This window comes from Genypterus blacodes, unplaced genomic scaffold (genome assembly GCF_046128005.1).
Source record: "Genypterus blacodes isolate CSIRO-AG114 ecotype Tasmania unplaced genomic scaffold, CSIRO-AGI_Gbla_v1 ptg000118l_1, whole genome shotgun sequence".
In the NCBI taxonomy this organism is placed as follows: Eukaryota; Metazoa; Chordata; class Actinopteri; order Ophidiiformes; family Ophidiidae; genus Genypterus; species Genypterus blacodes.
In genome coordinates this window covers 2,213,808-2,239,414 of record NW_027466921.1, presented here as the reverse complement: position 1 = coordinate 2,239,414, position 25,607 = coordinate 2,213,808, and the positions used below count along the sequence as shown (strand labels likewise).

General features: G+C 43.5%; 1 protein-coding gene across 1 annotated transcript in view; it reads right to left on the bottom strand.

The window, feature by feature from the left end:
* Positions 1-25,245, bottom strand: part of tmem163a (transmembrane protein 163a) — a 38,575-nt gene extending 13,330 nt beyond the window's left edge. The window contains exons 1-2 of the mRNA XM_076162035.1: positions 24,627-25,245; positions 20,834-20,953 (exon numbers count right to left, since the gene is read on the bottom strand). Of these exons, the coding sequence (XP_076018150.1) occupies positions 20,834-20,953; positions 24,627-24,816 (310 nt within the window). The 5' untranslated portion in view covers positions 24,817-25,245. The remainder of the gene's footprint in view (positions 1-20,833; positions 20,954-24,626) is intronic.
* Between the last annotated feature and the right edge of the window lie 362 nt (positions 25,246-25,607).

The following is a 25,607-nucleotide window of genomic DNA, read 5'->3' as shown; positions in this document are numbered from 1 at the left end:
AGTGTTTTTACCAAAGTAAAGTCGCTCTGTGCTCGATGAAAGAAATAAGGGCATCTGATCAATGAAGTGGCCAGACAGAAGTGATCACCTTCTAATGAACATCCTTTGATTGTACTCTACACTCTGGACTTGTTTGTGTGTTTCTCTGCTTTGTGCACGTCGGGGTTTTGTTTTTCATTTCAATGCAGGCGTCTAGTCCCTGAAGTAGAGAGCTGAGTAGCAGTATACATCACAGTGTAATTTCAAGATGCTGCGTATGGGAGCAGTTCACAGTCTTGGGATGAGACACTGCTCCTCATATTTCAAGAATCTTTATCCAAACTCAATCCTTGATGTTCTTTTGTAGAAACAAAGCATCTCACAAGCACCATAAAGGAGGAAAATCCACCAAGTTACATGAGGAGCTATATTGTTGCATGAGAGCCTGCAAGAGAACGATCAGAGAACCTTTTGTGAGTATTATGAAAACAATAGGTTCAGATTTGCAAATCCTTTGAGATAAAGTCAGGGACCGAGCCAGCTGACTCAGACGACAGAGAATAGATTGTTTCAACACTAACTAATCGCTGTTGAAAGGAAAATGAAAGGATAATCAGGAATTAAACTCTAATCTGATCTAATCTGAGCTAATCTCATTCAGGTAATCAAACTAATTTACCATAAATCATAGAGTAATGACATTGTTAATTTGCTGCCACTGCCTCCAACGATATTAACAAATCACAGACGTCTAATCAAAAGGGCTCTTGTTTGCAGAGTTGAAGTTAAGATAAACAGATGCTGTGTGTGTGTGCGTGTGTGTGTGTGTGTGTGTGTGTGTGTGTGTGTGCGTGTGTGTGTGTGTGTGTGTGTGTGTGTGTGTGTGTGTTTACATGGTGTGTGTGTGTGTGTATAGTGGGTGAAGGGGAGGCATCTTGTAGCTTCTAGAATGTGGTCGGGGGCTTTAAGCCTCCATGTGTGACCGTCTACATTCCAACAGAACCTCTGACAGAGGCCCACTGACCCATATACATGTCATGTGTTCAGCTTAGCCGTGTGGTTTGCATCGTCTGTGTGGAGTTGACACACTGATTATTGGTGGATTTCATTTGGTTATTGATGTTTGATTAGTGGGGCTATTTAGTTTAAGGCATAAATTGAGATCACATCCATTCTCTGCTTATCACTGGACATGACGTATGCTTCACAGACACACACACACACACACGCATACATAAAGAACCGTGTCCCCTTTAATCTGCACACATCCTTACTTCTTCCCTGTGGAAAAATTAGGCAACATGTGTCTGGCTGTGTTCTTTGAATTTCTCCCTGCATAATAAATCATTTATCTGACCTTCTGCCATCAAAAGCAACGCTGTTAGCCGGCTCGAGTGTTAGAAGTGTAAGAAGGAATCAACACTTCCACAGTGGAAGCACTTTGCACCCATTTGTTCGGTTCCAGACAGAACAGATGTCCTCTCTCTGTCATCTGTTTCAAAGATCAGCTGGGGAGCAGAAGCAGTGAAACCTCATGTTCCTCAGCGCCGTCATTGTAGTTTACCTCACATACCCTCATTTTTCTCATGTATCTGTTCAAAACCTCAGCACGGTTTTCCCACAGATGGTCACCAGGCCAAAGAAACCCCATGTACTTCCCGACTGAACTCCTCAACTGGTAATTTGGACATAGCAGGTTTTCCTTCCCTGGCACATTTATATGCGTTTATCCATTTTTTGCTCTCCAGCTCAATCTAATGTGCCAGCCGTCTGTGTGTGTGTGCTGCCTGCCAGCAAATTGATGCCTCTCTCGGGGGTGAGCAGAGACTATTCAGTGTAACATCCTTTAGGTTGTTAGTTAATCAGGGAGGCAAGCATGCGTGACCGGCACTAAAAAGGCAGGAAGCAGAGAGAGAGAGGGAGAGGGAGAGGAGGTGCATATAGAGGGAGAGACTGAGGGAAGAGAGAAGGGCGAGGGGGGAAATGGTGGAGGAGGAGGAGGGAGGGTATGGTTGTTGGACGAGGTTGAATCGAGATAAAGGAGTGCAGGAGTGTGTGAGGAGCAGACTTCAACGCCGGTTGTTAAGGAGCTGAGAACACTTTGTCTTCGCACCGGGCGTTTCTTTGTGTGTGTGTGTGTGTTCGTGTATGTGTGTCTGTATTGATCTGCACCTTCCTCTTCTCTACCTTCTTCCCCATAGTCCACTCAGGTGTTCTGCCAACACCTGCACAGCTCCTACAACCGCGGTGCCATGATACAGCAGTAAAGTGCGGATCATTAGAGGCTCATACCAGAAACAGTGCTAGTGCCATCTCTCTCTCTCTCTCTCTCTCTCTCTCTCCCTCTCTCTCTCTCTCTCTCCCCCCTGACTGTTCCCTTGGCACTGATTATAAATAGAGATGAAGCAGCATGGAAATCCAAAAAATAATAAGACCCACACCAGGCCTTAAACTGCAGGGGGGTATTAAGAAGCTTGCACGAGAGAAAGTACACGCTATTCTGTGACTTTGCGTTCCTCTCTCTTGATTTGATCGTTCTTTGCCTCTTTAGCAGGCAGGACGAAGTGAGGGAAAACCTAACATCTATTTAGCAGCTTCTGTTCTGGTTGCATTTCATTTACTGCCACTGCCTGATGGTTGCATCTTGGCAGCGTGGCAGCTGGAGAGCCATCAGACTTAACTGGGAGCAGCTGGCCTCTGTGTCTCAGGGTATAGAAGACAATCTATAGCGCATAACACAGCTGTACTTTCCTCCCCATGTACATCACTTTCATGTTCTGTTATCACATTTTGGCCGCTCACTTCTGTAGATTTATAAGTTTGAAGGTTGGGAATTCCTTCTAGAACCATTATCCAGCATTGGCTTGGATTGGATTTGTCCTTTCCTAAACTCAAACCCCTGCCTTTGTCTTTTTAGTTATGACACCAAAACACAATGACATCACCTTTTGCGCCATCGGTCTGAAGGGTGGAGTGAAGAAGCTGGAATGGACAAAGTGTGTAGATGAGTGTGTAACTGCGTGATTGTTAGTTGCTGAGCACGGTAGCTGATATGTTTGGCTAGACCGCCCGTCACCATGACGATGTGCAAATTGAATTCACCGTGCCACACGTATCATACATGTTATCTGGCTGCTTTCCATTCAATCGCCATCACTGACACCGGCTGCGTGAAGGGAAAGGCCCCTATCGAATCGCCAGAATCATTTGCAGCTAAACAGAAATGTAATTACACCATCCTCTGTGTTCCTCAAGGGCAAGAACTCAATTCAGGGGTGTGAAATGACATTACGCTGCGAGTGGCAAAGGGATAATCTGGGAGGAAAGGGGGAGGAAGAGGAGGGGGAGGAGGAAAGGAGGGGGACGGCGTGGACAGAGGCAGCATGGGAGAGAGGTCAAGAAGCACGGAGTCATGTAGTGTGTGTGTGAGATGTGTCTCCATCTCTCACACAAATCGACTCAGTATTGCTTCCATAGTAACGTGTGAAAAGTCTCCCATCAGGCTCATTTATAGACGTTACAGGAAAATGCAGGATTCTACTCCGTTTGTCGCACATTAGAGTGTGGTTTCAGCTATTTTTAGCAAGGAAAAGGGTACACGTATATATTTGTGCAAGCTGGTGAAATAAGAGAAGGGAACGTTGCATAGTAGGTAAGAGAAAGCAGACAAACAGCAGCTTCATCATCTACTGTCCTTTCAAAAGTGTACAGTGTGTAACAAACGCTTGAACCTGTCAACCAGCCAGACCCGGCCTGATGCATACTAAGCTTTCATTCTGAAGCTGATTCAAACCTGACAAAGTCCATCTGTGTGTGTGTGTGTGTGTGTGTGTGTGTGTGTGTGTGTGTGTGTGTGTGTGTGTTTGTGTGTGTGTGTGTGTGTGTGTGTGTAATTGCCTGTGACTCTCCATGGTGGCAGAGTTAAAACAAAGGCTCTCAGGACATTTCCTCCTTCTTAATTAGCAGCTCTAAACAGACACTTACACTCACTCTGACGACCACAGACATGTAAACACTCACACACACACACTCACACACACAAAGAAAAGTGGTTAAAGCCACAAGCACTTGAAGGAGAAATGAGAACATGAGGCAAAAACACATGCTACAACGCACTCATGTTTTTATTCAACATGCTCAAAATTTGACAAGCGCACACACACACACACACACACACACACACACACACACACACATAGGCATGCATGCCAAGTCTAAGTACATATTGTATGTCCGGGGCCAACATAAGCATTCGTTAATTCATTCATACACCCGTGGACACATAATGGTTGGAATGCATCATGCACACACACACACACACACACACACAAACACACCCCCACACACACACACACACACACACACACACAGCCTTGCCCCCTCAGCAGAAGCCAAGTTTAAAAGGAGACACATCCAACATAACTGCAGCCGACTGTTCAGCTGCAAAATATTGTGTTTAATAATTCAGGACCTCCTGCACTCTGGCTGAGATCACCCTGCGGAAAACCCTACTGGGACGCTTCCTCTCCCTCTCTCCCTCTTTCCCTCTCCCTCTCTCGCTCTCTGTCCTCCTTTTCTCCTCGCCTCCTTCCCTGTGGCAGCCTCGTCGGTCTGTGCCCGCCTGTCTTCCCAAAGAGAAATTACTGCTCCTCTCTTCTGTCTGTCTCACTCCTCTGTCCCACCTTGCTGCAGTTGCCCTCAACCTCCCCCATCCATCTTACTCCCTCATCCCACTTTTGTATTCATCATCCCTCATCCCTCCCTCTCCTCCTCTCTCCTCTTGTTCCTACCTCCTAGCCTGCTCCCCTGCTATCGTCTCCATTTCGCTCTCCCCGTGTGCTGCTACCCCACCCATCCCTCCATCAAACCTACTAAACCCCCCCCCCCTCGGTCTCTCCAGCAGTATTGACTTTCAGTGCGGTCGATGGGCACAGGGAGGGAGGTGCCATCTGTGAGCAACTTGGCACTGAGGACTCACCGGGGCTCATGTGCAGATCAGGCTGATAGGAGCACACGGCTGGTTGGACTAATGCTTCCTACACACCTGAACCTCTTAAAAGAGAAATGTTTGATCTGCTTTGCTTTAACTTTTAGTGGCGGTCAGGGTTTAGGCCACTGTTGCTCCCAGGTAACCATGCGTCCCATTTGAATCGCCCATAAAAGCAATAAATAGGAATAACGGTTGTGGCCGTGGGGGTTTGACCACCCGGTGAAGGTGAGAACGTCACGTGGCACAGATGTAGCATGCGGCTATCTACATGTGGCAGGAATAGGAGATCCCAAATTGCGGTATAAATGAACTCAGTGTAAGATAGTAACATAGACAATAACACAAACTCTCCCTCACACATACACACGGTTTATTATCAATTACAGTGCAGTTCGGCAGTCGTAAATGGGCGAAGGGGGGCGAAGGGGGGGAGCGGATCATCCATTTTCAGTTAATTTCCTCACAGCAGGCAGAGTGAACGCGCTGCAGTCGACTGAAGGACATCTCGTCGCATTTGGAGGAAAATTCATTAGCAGAAGAGAAAATAGCCTTTCAAGGTCTCAGCTGCTGTTGTGTCGTGCTGCATCACAGGCCAAAGCCGCACAATAACGTATTCCTTTCTCTCAGACTGAGGCGGATTGTCGGGATAACAACAATCTGAACACGATACTAAATAGAGGATATTCTTTTACATATATCGACACATTCTAAACTATGATACTATTTAATAAGGCTACATATGCATGACCTTAACCGCAGTATTTACTAGAAATATAAGTACAACTCTCCAAATTACAATATGCCATAAACACCCTTGTATGATGATTCTTCTTCTAATTAAATCCCTGTGGATGTTACTCCAACTGCAATGTTTACAGCATCAACTCCTTATTCCCGTCCAACAACACAAGATGCTTTTGAGATGGCAGCGTGTAAGTGAGCTTGTACTGTGCCATACACTTCAAAAACTGAACATTTTCATAATAAGGCTATTCTTCAAAGGAAATATAGGCGGTTGGCAAGGAGAAGGAACTTATTCATGCACATATACATGACGTGCACACTCAAATACACACACACACACACAGTTGGATGTCAAAGGCTTAGCCAGACTCACAAAATGGAGGAGTCTAATTGGAAGGATTTTCAACAAGCTTGAAAGAAAAACTACCAAAATACCTCCAGTCTGGTCTGAAATCTTTTGATTCGCTGCAAAAGTCTGCAATTTTCAAAGAGAGACGGCGTCACACTCGGAGGTGGTGGGCAGAGCAAATTACCTGCTCTATGCACCACATGTGTGTCTTTTTTGGGTAAGGTTTTGTAACATGAATCTGATACTTGTTACTGATGTCGCCCACTGAGAGGCAGCAGCTCTGATAGTGAGAACAAAGAAGCAGAAAGTAAAATAGTTCACTAATGGAAGCTACATCCTTTACAGCCGCAGTATGTAACTTTTTAGAAGCTGATTAGTTTTTGCTCTTTCTGCCTTAAAGCAAAATCTCTTCCTGACATTTCCTCATCCAGCCCGATGTTACATTTTCAGCTTAGATACATCTTTTCCATCTTTATCAACTCGTCCGTTTGTCGTCATTATTTGGCCATTTTGGACCATAACACTTCCCTACGCTCAGGAAGGTCTCCTGGTTCCAACCGGTCCAACCCGTTGTCAGATAGCAGTTTCCTGCACCTGTTGTTTATAAACAATCAGCAGCTTCAACGGATTTGAGCGTTAGCTGTCACTCAAACTGCTTGTCAATTCTTCATACATTCAGGCACAGAAACCATTCAGACATGTTTCAGGGCTTCAGGCTTCAATCGTTCAGGCTCTTCTTCAGCATTCAGCAAAACCAGTCAGCAATGTCAATCTTAGCACACAAGAAATGCTATTCTAGTATTGAATATTGAAATTCAATTTTGGGCCAATTTAACAAGGTTGTAGTATAAAACTAAAGCCGCAGGTTAGAATAAATGAGGGTTTTGTATCTATTATATCTAAATTTGCGACATATCTATTTGACCTGTTCAGACCACATTAGCCACAGAGTTAACAGCTGTTACAAAGGAGGCCCACGTGACATGAAAACACACACACACACACACACACACACACACACACACACACACACACACACACACACACACACACAGCATAAACTGTTGTGCAATGTGAGCCACCTGAGTCTGATTGATGTCTATTTTCGCCCCGGCAGTGCTGTTGGACACCTGAGCTCGTGAACTCCCTCTGTCAGTAAAGACAGCCGCTCTTCTTGTTTATCACTAATGAACCAATCAATGATTCACAAAAAGAAATCATTAAGCGAATTTCTGTGTCACGGCCGATCTATTACCAGGCAATCACACTTAACGAACATTACTATTTACACAATTTTCATGTCAGAGCTGTATAGACTAAGTGCTCAGTGACTTTATCTGACCTTGAGGCGGCGCTGATTCAGACTTAACTGGAGTGAGGAGTACAAAGATTCATTTATGCATTTAGAAAAAATGAGACCAGTGAAAGAAAGATGATGGAGGGAAAGTGTGAATATATTTTCAGTATATTTTTGTTTTAAGTTGTGCATTGTGTGTGCGGCTGCACAGAGAGTGTATCAGACAACAAATATGACTTGTTTTTGAAGCTTTCTATCGAAATCAATTCAGTGTGGTCTCTGAGGCAGTGCTGACTGCATCACATTTCCCTCACAGTTTAATAATGAGCTCTGTGGAGACGCCTGCACAATCAAATCCAGCCAGAGATCCCTGAAACACACTGCTTGGCTCGTGATACGCGCACGCGCACAGCACACATGCACACATTCACACACTAAGAGGCTCTGAGATGCCTAAGTTGCTTTTTGCCTCCACATATCAGCTGTCAAATAGTATTTTTATCTTATATTTCAAGTTCAAATAAAAAAATTGGATAGTTTTGGACAAAAACTCTCTGTTCCTTTCATTTTAAACCCTAATTTTGACAACTGATGACAGTACTATAGTTTGCGTTGAACATTGTCAAGGTTGCATAACACGTTTGAAAAAATGTGTCCCATTGGTCCTGTAACCTTGTACTGGTTCTGCACTTCCTCAGCTTATTGTCTCTGCCGCTGTACTATTCTGAATATAGCAACAAACAATAACTTGAAAACAAAGCTCTTCATCTGCGAAAGAAGACAGTGTCAGTGACTCATGGATCACACCATCTTGCTTTTAGCTGTCGAATTAAAAGTTACCAGACGAGCAGACCATCTTGTACGCGCTTTGCCAACTAACAGTTTCTTAACAGATAAAAACGTATGGTTGGGTTTTGTAGTTAGTTATTAGCTAAAGATGTAAAACGTTTTTCTTCACTCACATAATTCCTGTGAGAGAGCTTTTCACTCAGCTACAGCAGAGAAGGTCAGCACAACAGTGTTGACAGAAAATAAATGATGGCCTTCAACCAGCTTCAGTGATATTAAGTCAATGAATGGATGAGTAATCTCTCTGGTTTAAGTGATTTTCCATATCAGTTCAGCTGCTTACAAGCAAAGTGTGTTTCTGCGTTTATGTTGAAAGCCGATGTCCCACACTTCCTGTTTCCCCATCATTGCATCCATCCTTGGAACAAGAACACATCCGCTAACAGTTTCCTCCGTTCAGCTGCGACTCTTTCTACAATCAAGTTATGACTGCAAAACAAACAGTGTGTGAAGTGTAAAACACACTGAGAATGGGAACGAGTTGATTTTGTACCAGAGCGTGCTGCAGATGTGCAGGCGATCATCTTACTGTTAGTGTTCAATCACTCAAAGTTGTGACTTATTGTGCAAAATTACAGTCGATTACATAACAACGATAATGCAGATATCAATAATTCAAAAATGCAGATTCTGTTGTCCTGAATTATTTACAGATTGACATAAGTTGTAGTGTTGTATCAGTAGATGTGTGTGATCACACATTGCTGTGGAAGAGAACATCACACAGTCTTTATATGCTGAGTTCTTCTTCTTACTTTAATCACAGCTGAAGTGAAGCCATGGGATGTCAGGTCTGCACTTACAATTAGCTAAATGTTCCACAGTAAAAATGTGTAACTCCTGATTCAGTGTGACATTTCAGATTTCCAAAGAGCAGAGAAGACGAGTAGCAAACGGGAGCAGTAAGCGAGGAAGCTCTGTATCCTAAAATGCAAATGTGTTGTGTGACGACCTGTTCGTGTCACATCTTCAGTGCCTAAGTGAGCACGGCATTGTGATAAACATCCCTGTTGTTAACCGTGGCTGTTATGGTCACAATATTTCAGACAGACACACACACGTAAACAGACACACTATCTCTAAACTCTCTTTGCCAGGTTGTGATTGTGTCTGCAAACTGAGTGGAAATGAGTCTTCAGTCTTAAGTATTTGTGCAGAAAGGCATAGGTCTTGCTGATTGTGTTGTGTAGACAAGTGAAAGCAAAACACAAAGTCTGACCTGTATGCACCCCGTCTGCATGAACCCTCATTCACCTCAGTTACTGACATCAACGCAGTTATTTTAAGCAACTGAGGATGAACAACAAAAAAATGTCAGAACAGATATCTATCCTGGTGTTTTGTTGATCAGATTTTGTGTCGCTTCATGTTTCAGATATTGCCAGAGCTCCACTCCACGCCTAACCTCCCATGCCTACATCTACTTTTAAAGAAGAAAGAGGAAACGATGAAAGGACTGTGACTGTGAACGTGTCCTTGAACGCACAGTCCTCAAAAGTGAGTGAGTTCTTTGTTATGTCACTCCATGCCAGGAGGGGGCGAAGAATGGTCGCAATTCAACCTGTGACAAGAGGATTAGGCAAAGAAGATGAGGTCTGCAAACAGGAAGTAAGATGGAGTTTGTTTAACAAATGCAGAGTTTGGAAGTTGCAGCAGAGGATGGACCAAAACAAAAGTCCACCCCCCTCACAGGTGAGATTTATTTATAGGTATTTGAACTGTTTACAGCCAGAAATGATTTCCCCCCCCAGCAGTTCTTTGACAACAAAGCTGTGATTGGTAAATATGGCTGCATAATTGTAAGTTCAGACGACCCCTAACGCTTTGTAGTTTTTGATCAATGCTGTCTGCCTGCCACTGTCTGCCTTGTAGTCAGACCACGGGTGGGGAAAGATACCCTGCTTATAGCCAGGAGGAGGTATCAGAAGTACAAAAGAAGAACAAAAGTTCACCTTTGAGGCCGCTGCACAAAGAACTCGCCTAATGAGTCTGAATAACCCCAACTTGACCTTTGCCAGACGGGTTTGTCTGCCCTGAGAGTTGGCTGCTCTGTGCTCATGTGAGGTGTGAAATATGTACAATTAATATGGGAGGTTTTCATAGTGTCATTCTGATTGTAAGAGGTCGGTAAACAGTGTGTTTACCTCTGCCTTCAACTAAATTATATCAAACACCTCTGCATGAACAGGGCCGACTGTTTCTGAATGTGTTTCCAAATACGCTGCATATTTTTATTCAATGAATGCAGAGCCTGCAAGAAAAAGGCAACGATAAAAATGGAAGGTCAGAGTGAATCAATTGCAGGTAATGCTGTAGCAGCTACCTCTCTCTCTCTCTCTCTCTCTCTCTCTCTCTCTCTCTCTCCTCTCTCTCCCTCTCAAATGGAATAAAACAGAAATGAAAAGAGTGTATGGTAATTCAAAACTTAACTGGCTGCCGGATCAATACCTGCACCTTCCAATATCTCAACGTAATACTCAATCTGAACGGCGCCTGTAGTTAGTGTCGAAAATTGACAAAATCTATAGACAAGTCTCCACTTAACACATATTGACACTTTTGTAGAAAGGCAGAGAGCGAAGTGAGAGAAAAACAAACAGACGCAAAAAGATGTTATCTGAGCAAAGGTGCAAATTATCTTTGCATCTATAAAATGTCTGATTTAGAAAGAAAGCACAAAAACATATCTCAGGCCTTTTTATCACATTCATATTCTTGCAATTGTGAAATCTATCATTCCTCTGGTTCCTCTCATCTGTCTGCTGTAGCTCATTCATCTTCTCCTTCTTCGCCTGTAATTGACTCCACTGCTTGGCCTTTTGTCTCCCCCTGTCTCTCCCTCCCTCCCGGCACTCGCGTCCGTCCCCGTCTGGGTGTCTCTCGGTTGATAAAGCTGTATACCAGGTGCATCCTTGTCTCGTGCAATTTATGCTACCACAGATTGAGAGCCAGAGAATGAGACGCTGACAGCAGATTCGGCTGTTGTATCTCATTGTTCTTCAAAAAATATGAAGGCAGGAATGGAAATCGCCATGGTGAATGAAGATAAATGACACATGCCTCTTCCTCGCTGAATATGCTATTCTCTGTCAGAGTACTTCTTTCTTTCTTTCTTTCTTTCCCTCTGCCTCCTCCTCATCTCATCCCCTCTCTTTTGTGTTTGTGTGTTCCATCAGTGCTCCAATATAAAGCTCAATAAAGCATACATGCATTAGGGGAAATAGGGCTCCCCCAGTCCATTTTCCCCTGGGCGAGCGTAGCCAGCATGTAAGCCTTTCCCAGGTAACAAATAGCCATATGAGGCAGCCGAGGCCTCGTGGTAATGGAAGCGCAGCAAGCATCAGTTTACCATTGATCAGAGTGCAACGAGCCGCTGCTCTCTGCTGTTGCACAGGTGGAATACCCAGTACAACCCAGGGTCACTGTGTTCAGCATTTAAGTTGATATTTGGGAAAGCGGGTGTGTAGTTTATTGTGATTTAAAAAGTTACATACAGCAGAATGGAGATGAATGGCCTGTGGTTTGAGTGGCCGGTGCAGTAAGAAATAAACCGCAAGAGAAGACAGTGGAACTGAATGGGAACTGTGCAAGGTCATTTATTACTCATAATGAATGAGTACTTCAACACAAAGCTCCATGGTTTATCCAAAAAATGTCTAATGGTGACACCAGAACATAACATAGCTTTTACAATCATACACACTTTAACAAGTCAATGCCGATAGTTCATCAATTCATTTCGATAGTCCTTTCATTTTGAACATTTTCCTTTTGAAATGTCTACTGCAGCCAGATTAAGTGTACGAACACTAAGGTGCTCTGTTTATCCATTTTGTTTCCATGGTGAATCACAGTACGCCTGGGTTCTACTTGGAGACACCCATGCAGAGCTGTTTAGGCTGACTGTGAAATTCTACACCTCAGCATTCAATAAGCAGCACATTAAGCACACACAGGCGGGCACACACACACGCACACACACAGACACACACACAGTCGGAGGCATCCACCGACGTTCATTTTAGATCATATCGCTTGTGTTAAATCGTCAGACTGAGGGGTAAAAATAGCCTAAACAGTGCTGATTGATGGTAGGTGGTATGCCGCTGCCTATAGAGAGCTATAATGCTATAATAATGTTGCAGATGGAGAATCAATAAAGCAAATCCCCACAAATCTTTCGGCTTTGAATAAAAATGCCGACCTAGGGTTTCCTTATGTGCCAACCGCAACCGTTAACATGTTTTGTGTTTGTTTTTCCTCCCAGTCCTACGTGAGGAGAAACGGGAAGAGACTGAGGTGACAAACAGCAGAGAGCCTGATCTGGATTCAGAGCCACGACTTGCCCTCTGCCCACTGGGACTGCGTGTCTGTCTCAGCCAGAAAGTAAGCATCCCGTTCCCTGCTTCTATCCTGTGTCAGACCCTGCAGGGTTTTCAAAACTATTCCTCTCGCTAAGTGGATCAATAATGTTGTGTTGCTGCGGAGGAGTAGGATTTCCTCCGTGGCTCCATCTTTAAAGCTGCAGCAGACACTTGGTATGGTGGTGCCATCAAATAACAAGCCAGCAACAAGGACGCTTTTAAGCTCCTCACCTAGATTTTATCCTTTGTTGTAGCATTTCTAAGAGTGTAAGCTGGGTGATTATTCACAACTCTTTTGATTTAATCCAATTAAGATTTAACAATCACGTTGTTCTTCTCACATCATCATATTCTCAAATCGACACTACGATCTGAAGTGACTATTATGGGGCCACTTAGGCTCATTAAGCACATCTGAACTGCAACAACTGACTGAAAATAATTGAGAATAACACAGCAGAGAACGACACAGAGGGAATGAATTACTAAGCAACTAATTTTGGAACAATTTGAATAAAAAGCCAGAGATTTCTTACTTGAGCATCGTACACCAAAGTGACTCACTGATGGATCCATTGAGACTGAAAAAGCAACCTGTAGTTCAGGTTGGTGAACTCAAATGCATCGCTTATATTAAAAATAGGAAATAAGAATAAAAACATGGATAAAACAGACAAACTGAATCCAGTCAGTTCCACTTCCAGGCCCAGTAATGCGTGTAGAGGAGCTCAGCTAAACAGAGAAGAAAAATGAGCCTTCTGCACAAAGGGGAAATACAAAGATGGTGATCAATAACTCTGACATTATCCTCTCGGCCTTATAAAGATTTCAGATTCAGCATTAGTGCTGGTGTACAGATACTTATGCACATAAACACACTTCCAACACTCCAATTACTAATTATTTAGAATAGATTAGGCTGAAGTTTGTATGTAGAATTTGTAAAATCCCAGAAAGAGATTCCACATACAAGAAAGAGACAAACCTCTCTTCTGTTTTTAATCTTGGGGGCCTTGTCTTCACTCCCCCCTCTGTTTGTAATCCCTCTGACTGCACTGCTTTAAGGACTTTATTCATATCCTCAACCTACGTCACGCCACCACGTGAGGGTCTATATGTGTATGTTTGTAAGCCCATGTAGGTGTAGGTGCGATTTGTCATGTGTCCTCTTGCTGCTTAGGAGGATGGGAGGGGAGGGAGGGAGGGAGAGTGTTGTGCGCGAAGCATCTGGTGTGAGAAAGTGAGAACAACTTGCTGAAGAAAACCTCAGCGCTGTAGTCTGAAGTGTGAACAGCAGAGGATCTGTTTAATTGTAAAATGTGCTTTTTTGCAGGAGACGAGCAGCTTTACAGCAGCATCACTGGCCTGTAGGAGGGCAGGGTGGGAGTGAGGTTACAGCCATACTGGCTTTAAGACAATGCCTTTGATTTGGCATGGAATATAGATTTCTGTATCTATTTCGCCTCCACTTCATTGGTTTGCTTTCATTTTGGTCCCATATGAAGGAGAATCATCAGGGGAATCGTGCTAGAGTGTGGAATCAAAGCAATATAAGCACAGCGTGTATTACTTCGATTTGTTTGTTTGTTTGTTGTTGTTGTTTTCATACTCTGTAAAAAAGAATAGAATAGAAGTTAATGACCATCGGGACAGCAGGAAATATATCTTAGCTGTAAAGGAAGCTCATACAAAGTTTTTTTGCCAATTTAGATCCAGATATTTACTATCATTGCCCATAACAAGCAGGTTATGTTTGTCTGTCAGCCACAACTTCAGAGACGGATTGCAGTAAAAATGTGGTGGGCAGGTTGGACACTGAATTGAGTTGCTTTAAATTTTTGAGCCATGAGTGATAGAATATTTTTTTATTTCCTAGATTTCTCAAGTCTATCCACATCCTCGCACCATTTGTTCCTCAATAGTCTTTTCCATTTTGTCTTTGTTTGTTGATATTACTCCCAGTTTGGCTTTCAGTGCTGTGTCTCTATAAACTGCTTAAGTCAGTACAACATGCATATGGCTATTTTAATTAGTTATATAACTGCTACTAAATGCCATTTCCCGGGTACATTCTCAGCAAATACCTCTGAATCATGTGTTGTAAAAGACATTATTATCTTCTTAACAGCATAATACTGAGATACAGCAAAGAATGAGTTACTTAACCACCAAAGATTAACATACCAGCCCGTGACCTCACATTGGATTACTTACTCTACATTGTTTACTATTGTTTCAGCGCAGAGCCTCGTAGAGTCTAAACCATGTGAAGGATGGAGCACAGACAGGCTCGATTGTTAACAAGGGACACAAAGACGGCTGAAACGTAACGTGAGGCCTATCAATTCTGTACGGCCTGACACAGACCCATAACAAAAGACGTGTGAGCTAATTCGTGCAAAGTATGACCGTTCTGTTCTTGTTCCAGGATGCCTTGCTCCACATGTTCTCCTTCACTAATAGAAGTATTAATGGTATAATATAATAGTAGTAGTATACTTATATCATAATATAACATCTATTGAGTATGTCCAGAGTGCCAAGTGCCTTTTTGGGAGGTGACCCTGAAGAAGCATGACTCAAATTAGTCTGTTTTCGGACTAATTTGAGTAAAACCCCAGAAAAATGGTTTTACTCAAATCCGAGTCTATCAATAGGTGGCACTACAGAAACATTCTATTTTTCACCAAACACTCAGTTAAAGGTTTCCCATCAGGATATAAGTAGTATTTCAGCGAAATCTATAAGAAATTGTGTTTAAAAGGTTACATGCCACAGCGTAGTGCCTGGTGTTCTGCTAGCGCTGAGTAACCCGTTTCTTCGGTTTTCATACAAGTTCTTTCTCTGATCTATGTTCTTTTCCTGTGATTCAGCTTTTCCCTCCTTTTGCACCTGCAACAACCGAAAATAGAGCTCCTTTTCTCTCTCTCTCTTTTTTTTTTTTACACACTGCAGACACCGAGACACGTTGGGAATAAGCCATCCTCATGCTTTATTCAGACAGGGTAACTTCACTCCATTTCCAATATCTCCGAGATGTTTCTGCTATTTTCACCCTGCAAAAATCAGTCATGTTTGATTTTTTTTCTTCAGTTAAAAAAGATTCAGAGTGTATTTCAGGCTCAGAGATCATCAGATGATAGCAATCCACTTTGGGTCGATGTCTTTTCTACTTAATAACAGGTTTGGCTTTTGGCAGCTGGGAGATAAGTGCCGGGGGAGCACACCACGTTTTACATCCAGATTTAAAAGCAGTAATTCGGGGAAATCACAAGGGTCCTGAAATGGTTCTCTGGAATTAAATGCAGCTCATATAAAATTGACATTATGGGACCTCTGTGCGGCAAAAATGCTTCTGCTGTATTCATTTGGATGAACTCGGGTCTGCAGCAGAGAGGACACAAACTGTCAGTAGCCATTAGGACTCAGCAGGGTCAGACTGAGGCGTATTTGTCCTCACAGGATCAGGGGGCCTATAAAACACATCCATGGATTAGTGGGACTTTTAGACGCTCCGGGTCAGGGTGAGGTGGGGGTGCTCGGGGGGGTTCGGGGAGTTTGGCTCAGGTCCTTGTAGGTGTTTACGGAAGCATAGTGGAGCTATGGTTGGATTTGTAAGACGTTTTGTTTAAATGCTGGTAAAGAGTCAAGTCGAGTAACACCTTCCTCTCTCTCTGCCAATCAGCAGACAGAGGAAGAGGAAGAGGCAAAGTCTCCATTATCGATCTACCCCCGTCACCACGGAGAACTCTGTGTGCTTAGTGTAGACAACGTGCCATAAACATCCTCCTAACAACTATCTTTCCCTGAATTTATTACAGTGATAAATTGGTGGCCATCCGTTGTGTTCAGCTAAATATCTTGGCCGGGATTTCACACAGCATCTTAGCTCCCATTTTACTGAGAGTCATAAAAACAGTGCTTTACCATGAGAAGATGCTGCTACAGGGCGAAAAAAAGAAAGAAATCACCTCTGAAACTTCTGACACTTCTGAAACTCTGAGCATGTTGATAATTTAACAGGACTGGTGGAGGTTATTCGCTCTGATGAATGACATTGTACTTCTCCTTAGGTTCTTCCATTATTTCTTGCATGTCAGAAGTGATGAATTTGGTATAAGACACAACTACTGGTCCTACTTTATGACTAAAGTTGGTCCAAATCGTAAGGAGTTGATATATTACACATAGTCTTTATACACACACACACACACACACACACACACACACACACACACACACACACACACACACACACACACACACACACACACACACACACACACACAAAAGCCTACATTCACTATTCACAAAGAAAGGAAGAGTGAATTCTGTGTATTCAATCTGTTGAAGCCGTAGACAAGCAATCATTTTTTGCGGTGACGTTTGACAGTTGGGTCAGATCTGCATGAAAAGACAGTACATTTAACAGACTTGTGTGGGATTACAGATACAGCAAATCAATACTTCAGCATCCAAACTGAGCCCCAAGTGACAAGCTTGTGCATTGTTCTCACCGGCAGAGTGACATATAGCGTCTGTCACTGAAGAGTAACATGTCTGCTGAGTGGATGAGGGGGTGTGGTCTCTATAAATCACATGAGTGTGAGAGTGAAAGAAAAAACAAAGTGTATGCATTTGGTATGGCAGCCCAAACAAAAAGTCATTATCCAAAATAATTTCAGAGAAATATCTGGAAGTGAATTATTTTCATTTTTTGGTCTGACACCATGCTGCTGGCACTTCCTCCCTGCTGGCAACTTGGCATTTAGTATTAAAAATAGACTGAACAGCGAAAGGAAAACAAATGAATAAATGATCGCGTTTTCTGCTCTGAGACAGACAGTGGGAGGAAAGAAAGAGAGAGAGAGAGAGGATGGAAATATGATGGAGGAGGAGAACCTGAAGGAAGGAAGGAAGGAAGGAAGGAAGGAAGGATGGAAGCAAGGATGGAAGCAAGGAAGGAAGGGAGTTGGGTGGGTGCAATGGAGCAAATTAGGGGCATAAAACACAGAGAGAATTGGAGCAAGAGAGGGAGGGAGGAGTGTGAGTGCAGCAGCTGATCAGGTATGATGAATGGCCTGCAGACAACAGCAAACATCTCTGCTATGTACACATCTGTGATTCATCGTTTGTTTTCACTGTTATTCTTGCAAATCCAACAAATTAAAGTGGCAACAGCTGGCAGATGCGTCCCTTTTCTAAAGCCACTGAGAATGGATCCTAACCATGTTACGGCACTTTGTTACCGACGGCGACACTAATAATGCATCAGGGCCTTTTAATGTTTGAGTCGTGATTGCTTGGCCGCTCTGTTGACCAAATGATGTCGGACGTGATCGTTTATCTTTGATGTATTCTGTTCTAATCTTGTCTCGTCTCTGGTATAAGACTATGGACACACACTTCCTGCCTACAGCGTGTTGTCAGTCAATTTAAACCTAAAATACAACAAGACGTCTGTGTGGCCTGTGCTCGCCAAATGTGATGCGCCTGATAAAGCCTTTGAAGACTTGTAAGCACTTTAACTGGTGGGACGGCGGCGACAGACAGCTCCTAAAGACCTAAGCTGTGAAAGGTTGCGAGCTGAGCTGACACCGAGGGGCCGTTTGGGGCCGAGTCGATACGATTGAAAAGGGAGAGCGGTGTCTTCCTCCTTTCCAAATGCTAAAATGTTGCTGAAGGTCACAGAATGGCAGAGGATCCGTGGAGTTTTCCTCTGAGGGGAGAGAGGGAGGAGAGAGGGATGGGGAGAGGGAGGGCAAGGAGGACGGGGCATCCGAAAAAGCTGTAAAGAAAGGGGAGGCAACACAGGTCAATAAAGGGGGCGAAAAGAAAGAGGCGCAACGAGAAATGAGGAGGGAGAAGAAATCACACAGAGGAGACATGAAAGAGATAGAGAGAGAAAGAGGGAGAGTGAGAGTGAAAGAGAGATAAACTAGGCCACGAGCTGGTGGAGACGCCGGTGCTCTTTAAAGTTGAGCCATCACAACCGTGAAAGCTCTGCCGCAGCCTGCAAGCCTTCATCCTGCACCGTCCCCACAGAGCTCCTCTTCACACCTCCACACCCATCTGTCTGTCTGTCTGTCTCTCTCTCTCTCTCTCTCTCTCTCCATCTCTCAAATCGCACCACTCCTTCTTTCTTGCCTTCCTTTTCAAGATGAAATGTAATCAGTTTGGATGCTCTCTTCAACTTCTCTTTCACACCTCTCTCTCTCTCTCTCTCTCTCTCTCTCTCTCTCTCTCTCTCTCTCTCTCTCTCTCTCTCTGGCTCTCTGGCTCTTCATGCTGTGTAGCGGCGGCTGATGGAAACGTTGCGTCCATTCGCTTATTAATTTCTTAACCCTGTGCTTCTTAACCTCCTTCTTCTCTTCCTCTCCAGAGACTGCAGCTCTGACTGTTGGAGGAGAGAGAGAGAGAGAGAGAGAGTCTTGCATTCTCCTCCGCTCTGTTTTACTTTCCAACATTTTTATGGGTCACTGTGTTCTTCCTTTCAAGTCTCGCTGTTTGGTCTCTCTGTCTTTCTGTCTGTTTGGACGCTCACGCGCAGGGTAAAAAACTTCTCAGCCTCCTTCTCCATTTTACTCAGTTGGGGTTCGTTATCCGATTGATCTCCAAGTGAAACACAGTCTCATGTGAGGAAATCTGTCAAGAGAGCCTCAGATTCGTGTTACTGACACTGATTACTGAGTGTCCTGCTGTTTATCTCGCTGGAAACAATTTGATTTTACTGTGTGACGAACTGAAAACACAATATCCCACTGCTCACTGGCTTAGTAGCTGGAAAGATGATATCACACACACACACGCACACAGATCTGCCGGCTTATTTTCTCACAATGTAATAAAATCAAGTCATCAAATCCATTGCTGCCGAAACTGTTTTGCATCTCGACTGTGCCTTAAATCATTGGTTCTCAAACTGTGTGTACCCCTCAGATGACAACAGCTGATATACAAAAAATAGATTGACTAATTCTGTCATTTAGTTTTTTTTACATTCCAAATATCTCTCATGTGACATCGAGGAATGAAGCGGATGGAGAAACACTTCACTTGTGCTTAGTCAGCATCAACGAGAAGAGAGAGCGCGATAGATTACAACACATCCTGTCTGGCAAGCAGACGCTGACAGAGGATGACCAGGCAACATCCCGTTGCGTCCTCAGATCAGCAGCGTGTCCCCCGTCCCCACTATCATGAGACGACCGTGAGATGGGTGACTGATGTATGTTTTGTTATTTTTTTGGTTAAACATCACCGCGTGAATCCACATGACAGCCACGTTGTTTTGCACTTGATCAAGACTGTGAAATTCCGTTTGCCAAATGGAACTAAATGCACAGACGCCCGAGGTGACAAACAGATGTGCAGCACTGGAATCATCTATCAAGCTTAAGAGCTGAGTCATAGTTTAAATTAGCAAAATATTACATGACTTAGGTGACTCATGTTCTTTGCTTGAATAACTGCGAGATGTGCTTCTGTTCAGATATCACACAGGATGACAGAATCCATTGAAAATGTGTCTTTGTGGGTGTGGATCAATCATCTCAGTGGCTTTTCATGTTTTACTGATTTGCTGATAGAAGTGTTGTATTTGTTGGACAGTTTGTACAGTGACATTAAGTCCTTAAGTGATGCCCCGGAAAAGCACCATCTTATTATTGAATCTACAGCTCAATAACACTTATTTTGATGGGTTTAGCGATTTTGACTTAACTCGTGATTCGAAGTCACAAGACCTGAGCTTGTGATTATTAACAACAATTTCAAATGAATTTCAGCTTGACAACTGAGTTTGATTGTTGGAAATTGTTTTTTCTGGAGAGTTCCTAGAGTTTGAGATAAAAGCTGGTTGATTTCACACCGTTGCATCATGACATTTAACTGTGTAGCAGAATCCTCCACAGTCTAAATTCTTCACGCTAATAAGACATTCACGCACATCATTCCCAGGAAAAAACGACCTTAAAATCCCATTGTTTGACGTCAAACATTCACTGTTCCTTTACTGAGAAGTATGGCTGCTCTGTCCTTCAGGAACAAACTGCACATATGGTCGGATGATGTCACCTTTGACCTCAAATATGCAAACAGTATGCAAACAGTACCAAAACAAAAGTTGTTTCTTTCAAACTTAGAACAACAACAACTTCAGACCAGTACAGTACATCATGTATTTTCAGAACGGATTTCATACTTTACCAACTGAATGTTTAAATGTATGTCTCTCTGTGTTTTATAGCTTGTGTACTTACTGAACGCTGCCACAGCCAGTATGATTGTGATCACAATGGAGCTCCAGGAGACCCAGAGAGCTTTCTTCCTGTAGTTCTGAGCCTCGTGAGGCTTCAGTCGCATGCTGCTCTCCAGGAGACCTGCAGGGAGACGCATTCAACGCTGTTACAAGGACTATGGTACGTGTGTGTGTCATATGTGTGTGTTTTGCTTTATTTCATTCTTACACTTGACAGACTGGAGAAATGGGTTTGGTTCATCAAGAGGCATAAATGATTGATTCACCTAACTCAAAAGGTCATTACAGAGGAATAAATAGGCAAAAATAACTAAAGAAAACATTGTAAAGGGAATCAGAATCTCAGTTTTGCTGAGTCCACAGGGAGATCAGAGGTCAGAGGTCAGCTATCGATAAAAGTCCTTGTTGTTGACTTGGTTGCTTGAGACAAATGTCAACGTCAGAGTGTGTAACCAATTGGTTCCTCATCATAAAGATATGCCTAACACATGACTGGCAGTGTCAGGATCCCCAAATTTAGTTTTTGACATTATGGGATGACATTGATGACATTGTGTCGTCACATCCAAACCTTTGGAAATGTGACACAGCAACAGACCACAGTGTTCTTTTGTCTGTATAACTCAGGCTAATAATGGGAATTAGTGATGGGACGATCTTTAATTATGAACCAAGACAAAGTGCGTGTTTCACAGCTCGCTGTTTAACTCACGTTTGTTGTTTCTGTGGAATCAAATTTCCAAGTAAGCAAGTTTAAAGATGAGTGTTTCATTTTGCTTCATTACATTTCATATCTTCCTCAGAGATCCTTCTTGAAAGCCCTGATAAACACACTGTTGTTTCGACCCCTTTGACCAACCCTGACCAGCCGGTGAAATGTGTCTGTAATTGATCATGATCAAAGAAAACCACGTGACCTGCATCTGTCAGTTAAGATAGATGCTGTAGGCAAAGACAAGTTAGCTGTCACATTGCGCAAGACTGTATCTGTGTGACTGTGTGTGTGTGTGTGTGTGTGGGTGTGTGTGTGTGTGTGTGCGTGCGTGCGCGTGTGTGTTTCCTTGTATGTCTAATTGAGTTGGGATGCATTCTGCTTTACATGCTTATGAGAGCGAGAAATTGAAAAAGTGTGTGTCACATGGCTAAATGACAAACTTCAATCCATAAGATCACTGTGGTCACTGACACTACATAAAGACTGTCTGCATCTACATCAACATTGTCAGGTTGTCCAGAAAATGAAGTAAAATTATTCCAGATCTGTGACAAATATGTTGCATTGTGTCCGACATGTTTCCTGACAGTCTGTGTACTCTTTGGACACACACGCATAATGGTGAACAAAGTGCAGCCCTTGAGGAAATCAGAGGAATTTTCTATGGATTCTTGTAGATTTTCTAGTCCAGGAACACAAGAAATACTACAAAATAATACTTAATGAAGTGAAACTTTACAACCAACAATCAAAAGTTTGAAACTCATTTCTCAGCAATACTAAAAGGGCCAATTTGAAAAATCATCAAATAATGAATTACCACAATGTGTGTGTGTGTGTGTGTGTGTGTGTGTGTGTGTGTGTGTGTGTGTGTGTGTGTGTGTGTGTGGCGCCAAGGGGCGGAAGTAAGGCAGCATGGGTCGAATGCCTCACTTTGCTCACATGATCCATTGCATCAGAGAGAAAGCATGTGCTTAACATGCCCTCACACACATACAGAAATGTGTGTGTGTTTTGAAATTAATTTGTTGAAGCAATATACATAACCCTTCCAGCTCAAAACACTAATTATACTCTACCATACAACTCAATGACTAATACACCTGAGAGCTGCGTGACCTGAGGGAAATGCTAAATTAATTACTACTTTAACCAAATTAAAAGGCTCTTCGGCTTTACTACCGACACAAATGCTGTGAGACTCCACTCTCCTCTGTACAATGTTAGACAGATAGAGAGACAGAGAGAGAGTTGCTTGGGTACTTCCAAATTTGAAGCCGCGTTAATTAATTAATACTTTTTATGGCCAATAGGTGGCAGGAAAACCTCACACTGCAGCGAAGCCAATTGACTTCCAAGATATTGCATGTCAGACATTTAATTTGAATGTCGTTTTGCTTATCTTTAATCCTAGTCTTTATAGGGAAACATTGTCTGATTCTGTAAGTGATTTGACAGCTCTGGAAAAGTTCCGGTAACACCACCAACTTGTTTGAACATTAGCATCGGCCCCACAGTGTCCTCTACTTTATTTGACATTCATGCTTTTTAAGATCATGTAATTTTTATTTGTTTTTCCAAGCACAAGAAATAATTTACTGCTGCTATTTACTTTAATGTAAACGTTTAGGTTATCAGGGTTGTTTATGAGTGTTTTCCTCCTGAGTAACCCTGAGTAGTAGTAGTAGTAGTTTACATCATAACATACTGTAGCACATGGGGGGGCAAGGTGAGGCCCCTCAATACAATGTGTTTGTTCCTATGGGCTTGTCTAACATGTCAGTCCTCAGCAGGGTTTAAGTTTAGGGAATTACTGCAAAAACGCACCCCTGCTGATTATCTAGAAAGAACTGATAACAAATGCAGCAGGTTAAGTGTGAGTTGGTGAAGTAAAGGCTGGAAAACAATGGACACAGAGGAGCCGGCTGAGACCACTGCAGAGGTGTCCTGACAGCACTGTTATGCAAATCGGAGACAGATTGATGCGACCGACAGGGAGGGAAACAGAGAGAGGAGGCAGAGGATGATGATGGTGGGCTCCAGTCCCTTTGTTTTGAACGCACTGGGATGCTGTTGCCACGTCACGTCTGCCTCCTTCTCTTCGCTTTTAAAATGAAGTTTGATCCTTGGTGGTGCATTTGTTAGTTATTACCTTTTAATGTGACAGCTTGTTGACCTGACTGACATCATGAGCGCCCGAGCCAAGCTGCATCGCGGCCTTTGTTAAGTAAAGGTGATATAAATCTACCTAACAACAGACCGGATCCATACTCACTCAAATAAATCCAACAGAATCCAAACGGCACAGTAGCAACAGAGGTAATTACACTACACATTTTAGTTTGAATTTATGACTCGGGCCATAACTCGCACAGTTAATACGGGGCTTCATTAGCAGCCTGAAACTGCGCCGTCTAATTAACATATTGATGATATTCCTTTCAAGCAGCCAGTAAACAAGGAAACACATTCATTTAAATAAACCAGCGACCTATAAAAACGTAAGAAATACACTCACAGGGTGTGTTAGATCTCTCTCTCTCACACACACACACACACACACACACACACACACACACACACACATACACACATACAGTGCATACATGTGCACAGGGTTTGTTATGCCAGGGGAAAGGCTGCTGAATCCATAAAAGAGATGTGTGTGTGTGTGTGTCTGCGTCTGTGTGTCCAGAGGCAAGTTGGCCTCTTGAGGTATTGTATGTCACATTGTGTCTCAGAAAAATATCAGTGTACCACTGACATGAATGAATGAATGAATAAATGAATGAATTTATGAATTTGGGGAACAGGACTAATTTAAAGATGCTTGAAACCTTTGGAGCTTTGAACTCGGCTGCTACTGTTCACCTGAAATCTCATATAAATCATACTGGTGTAGGACCAACATCAATTATTCAAATGAGAGAAAGCTAAAAATAGCTCATAGGAGTATAAATTCATGTGCGTCTCCCCAGGGCGTCTCACGCGCACACGCACACACGCACACACGCACACATACACAGGACTAACTTTTCAAACCCACACCCAGCAGCAGAGAGCCTAATGAATAAGTTACCTTCTCCCTCCACGCTGTCGGTGATGCTCATCTCCTGGCCGGTGCTCAGCTGCTCCGGCTGGCTCGGGCTCTTGGCGCGGTGGAGGTGGTTGTTGGTGAAGCCATCTGGGGCGCACTGGCCGTTCCTCACCGGATCCACGATGGTCGGGTTCGGGACAGAGTAGGACTCCTGGGTCGACAGGTCTGACATTGTTGCTGTTTGTGTGTCTGTGTGTGTTTATGTGTGTGTTGTTTGTTTTGTCCAGAGGCAGAGGAGGATGAAGAAGGAGGATAATTCACGCAGGTTTGTGAAGTACAGCAGCAGCCATCCAGCGCGTCCGAATGTGCCACCCGGTGCGAATGAGTTGCGCAGCGGGGTAGAGAGAGAGAGGGAGAGAGAGAGAGAGAAAGAGAGAGAGGGGGGAGAGAGAGATGGCGATGAAAGGAGATGAGAGATAACAAGCCTTATCTCTCCAGCATCAGCAAGACAGACAACTCCCTCTGAGTGAAAACTACGCGCTGCTGCCTGGATCGGTGGATGATGTGCCCGGGTAAAAGAGTCCCACTTTCTGGGTCGATGCGCCGATGCGATAGCGACACAGCAGAGTGACTGGAGATCTGCTGTGGATCTGCAGGCGGTGCCAGCAAGTTCTCTCTTCTCTCCTCCCCTTCCTCCTCCTCCTCCTCCTCCTCCTCTCCTCTCCTCTCCTCTCCTCTCCTCTCCTCTCCTTTCCTCTCGTCTCACAACTCCAGACCAACTCCCACACGGTCCTCAGGGTGAAGCACAGGCTGTCTCCATCATGGAAATCAGACATGTTGCTCTTTGTCCAGAAATCAAAAAGCTTACACTTAATTCAATTCATTATATGGAAATAGCAGCCAGCAAGTTTCACAATGTTAATCTAGTGTGTCTGTAGGTTACAGCCTGGATATAACACAGTCACAGCCCCAGTTAGACCCTCAGAAGGTTCAAGGAGATTAAAGCCTGGCTGTCTGACACGT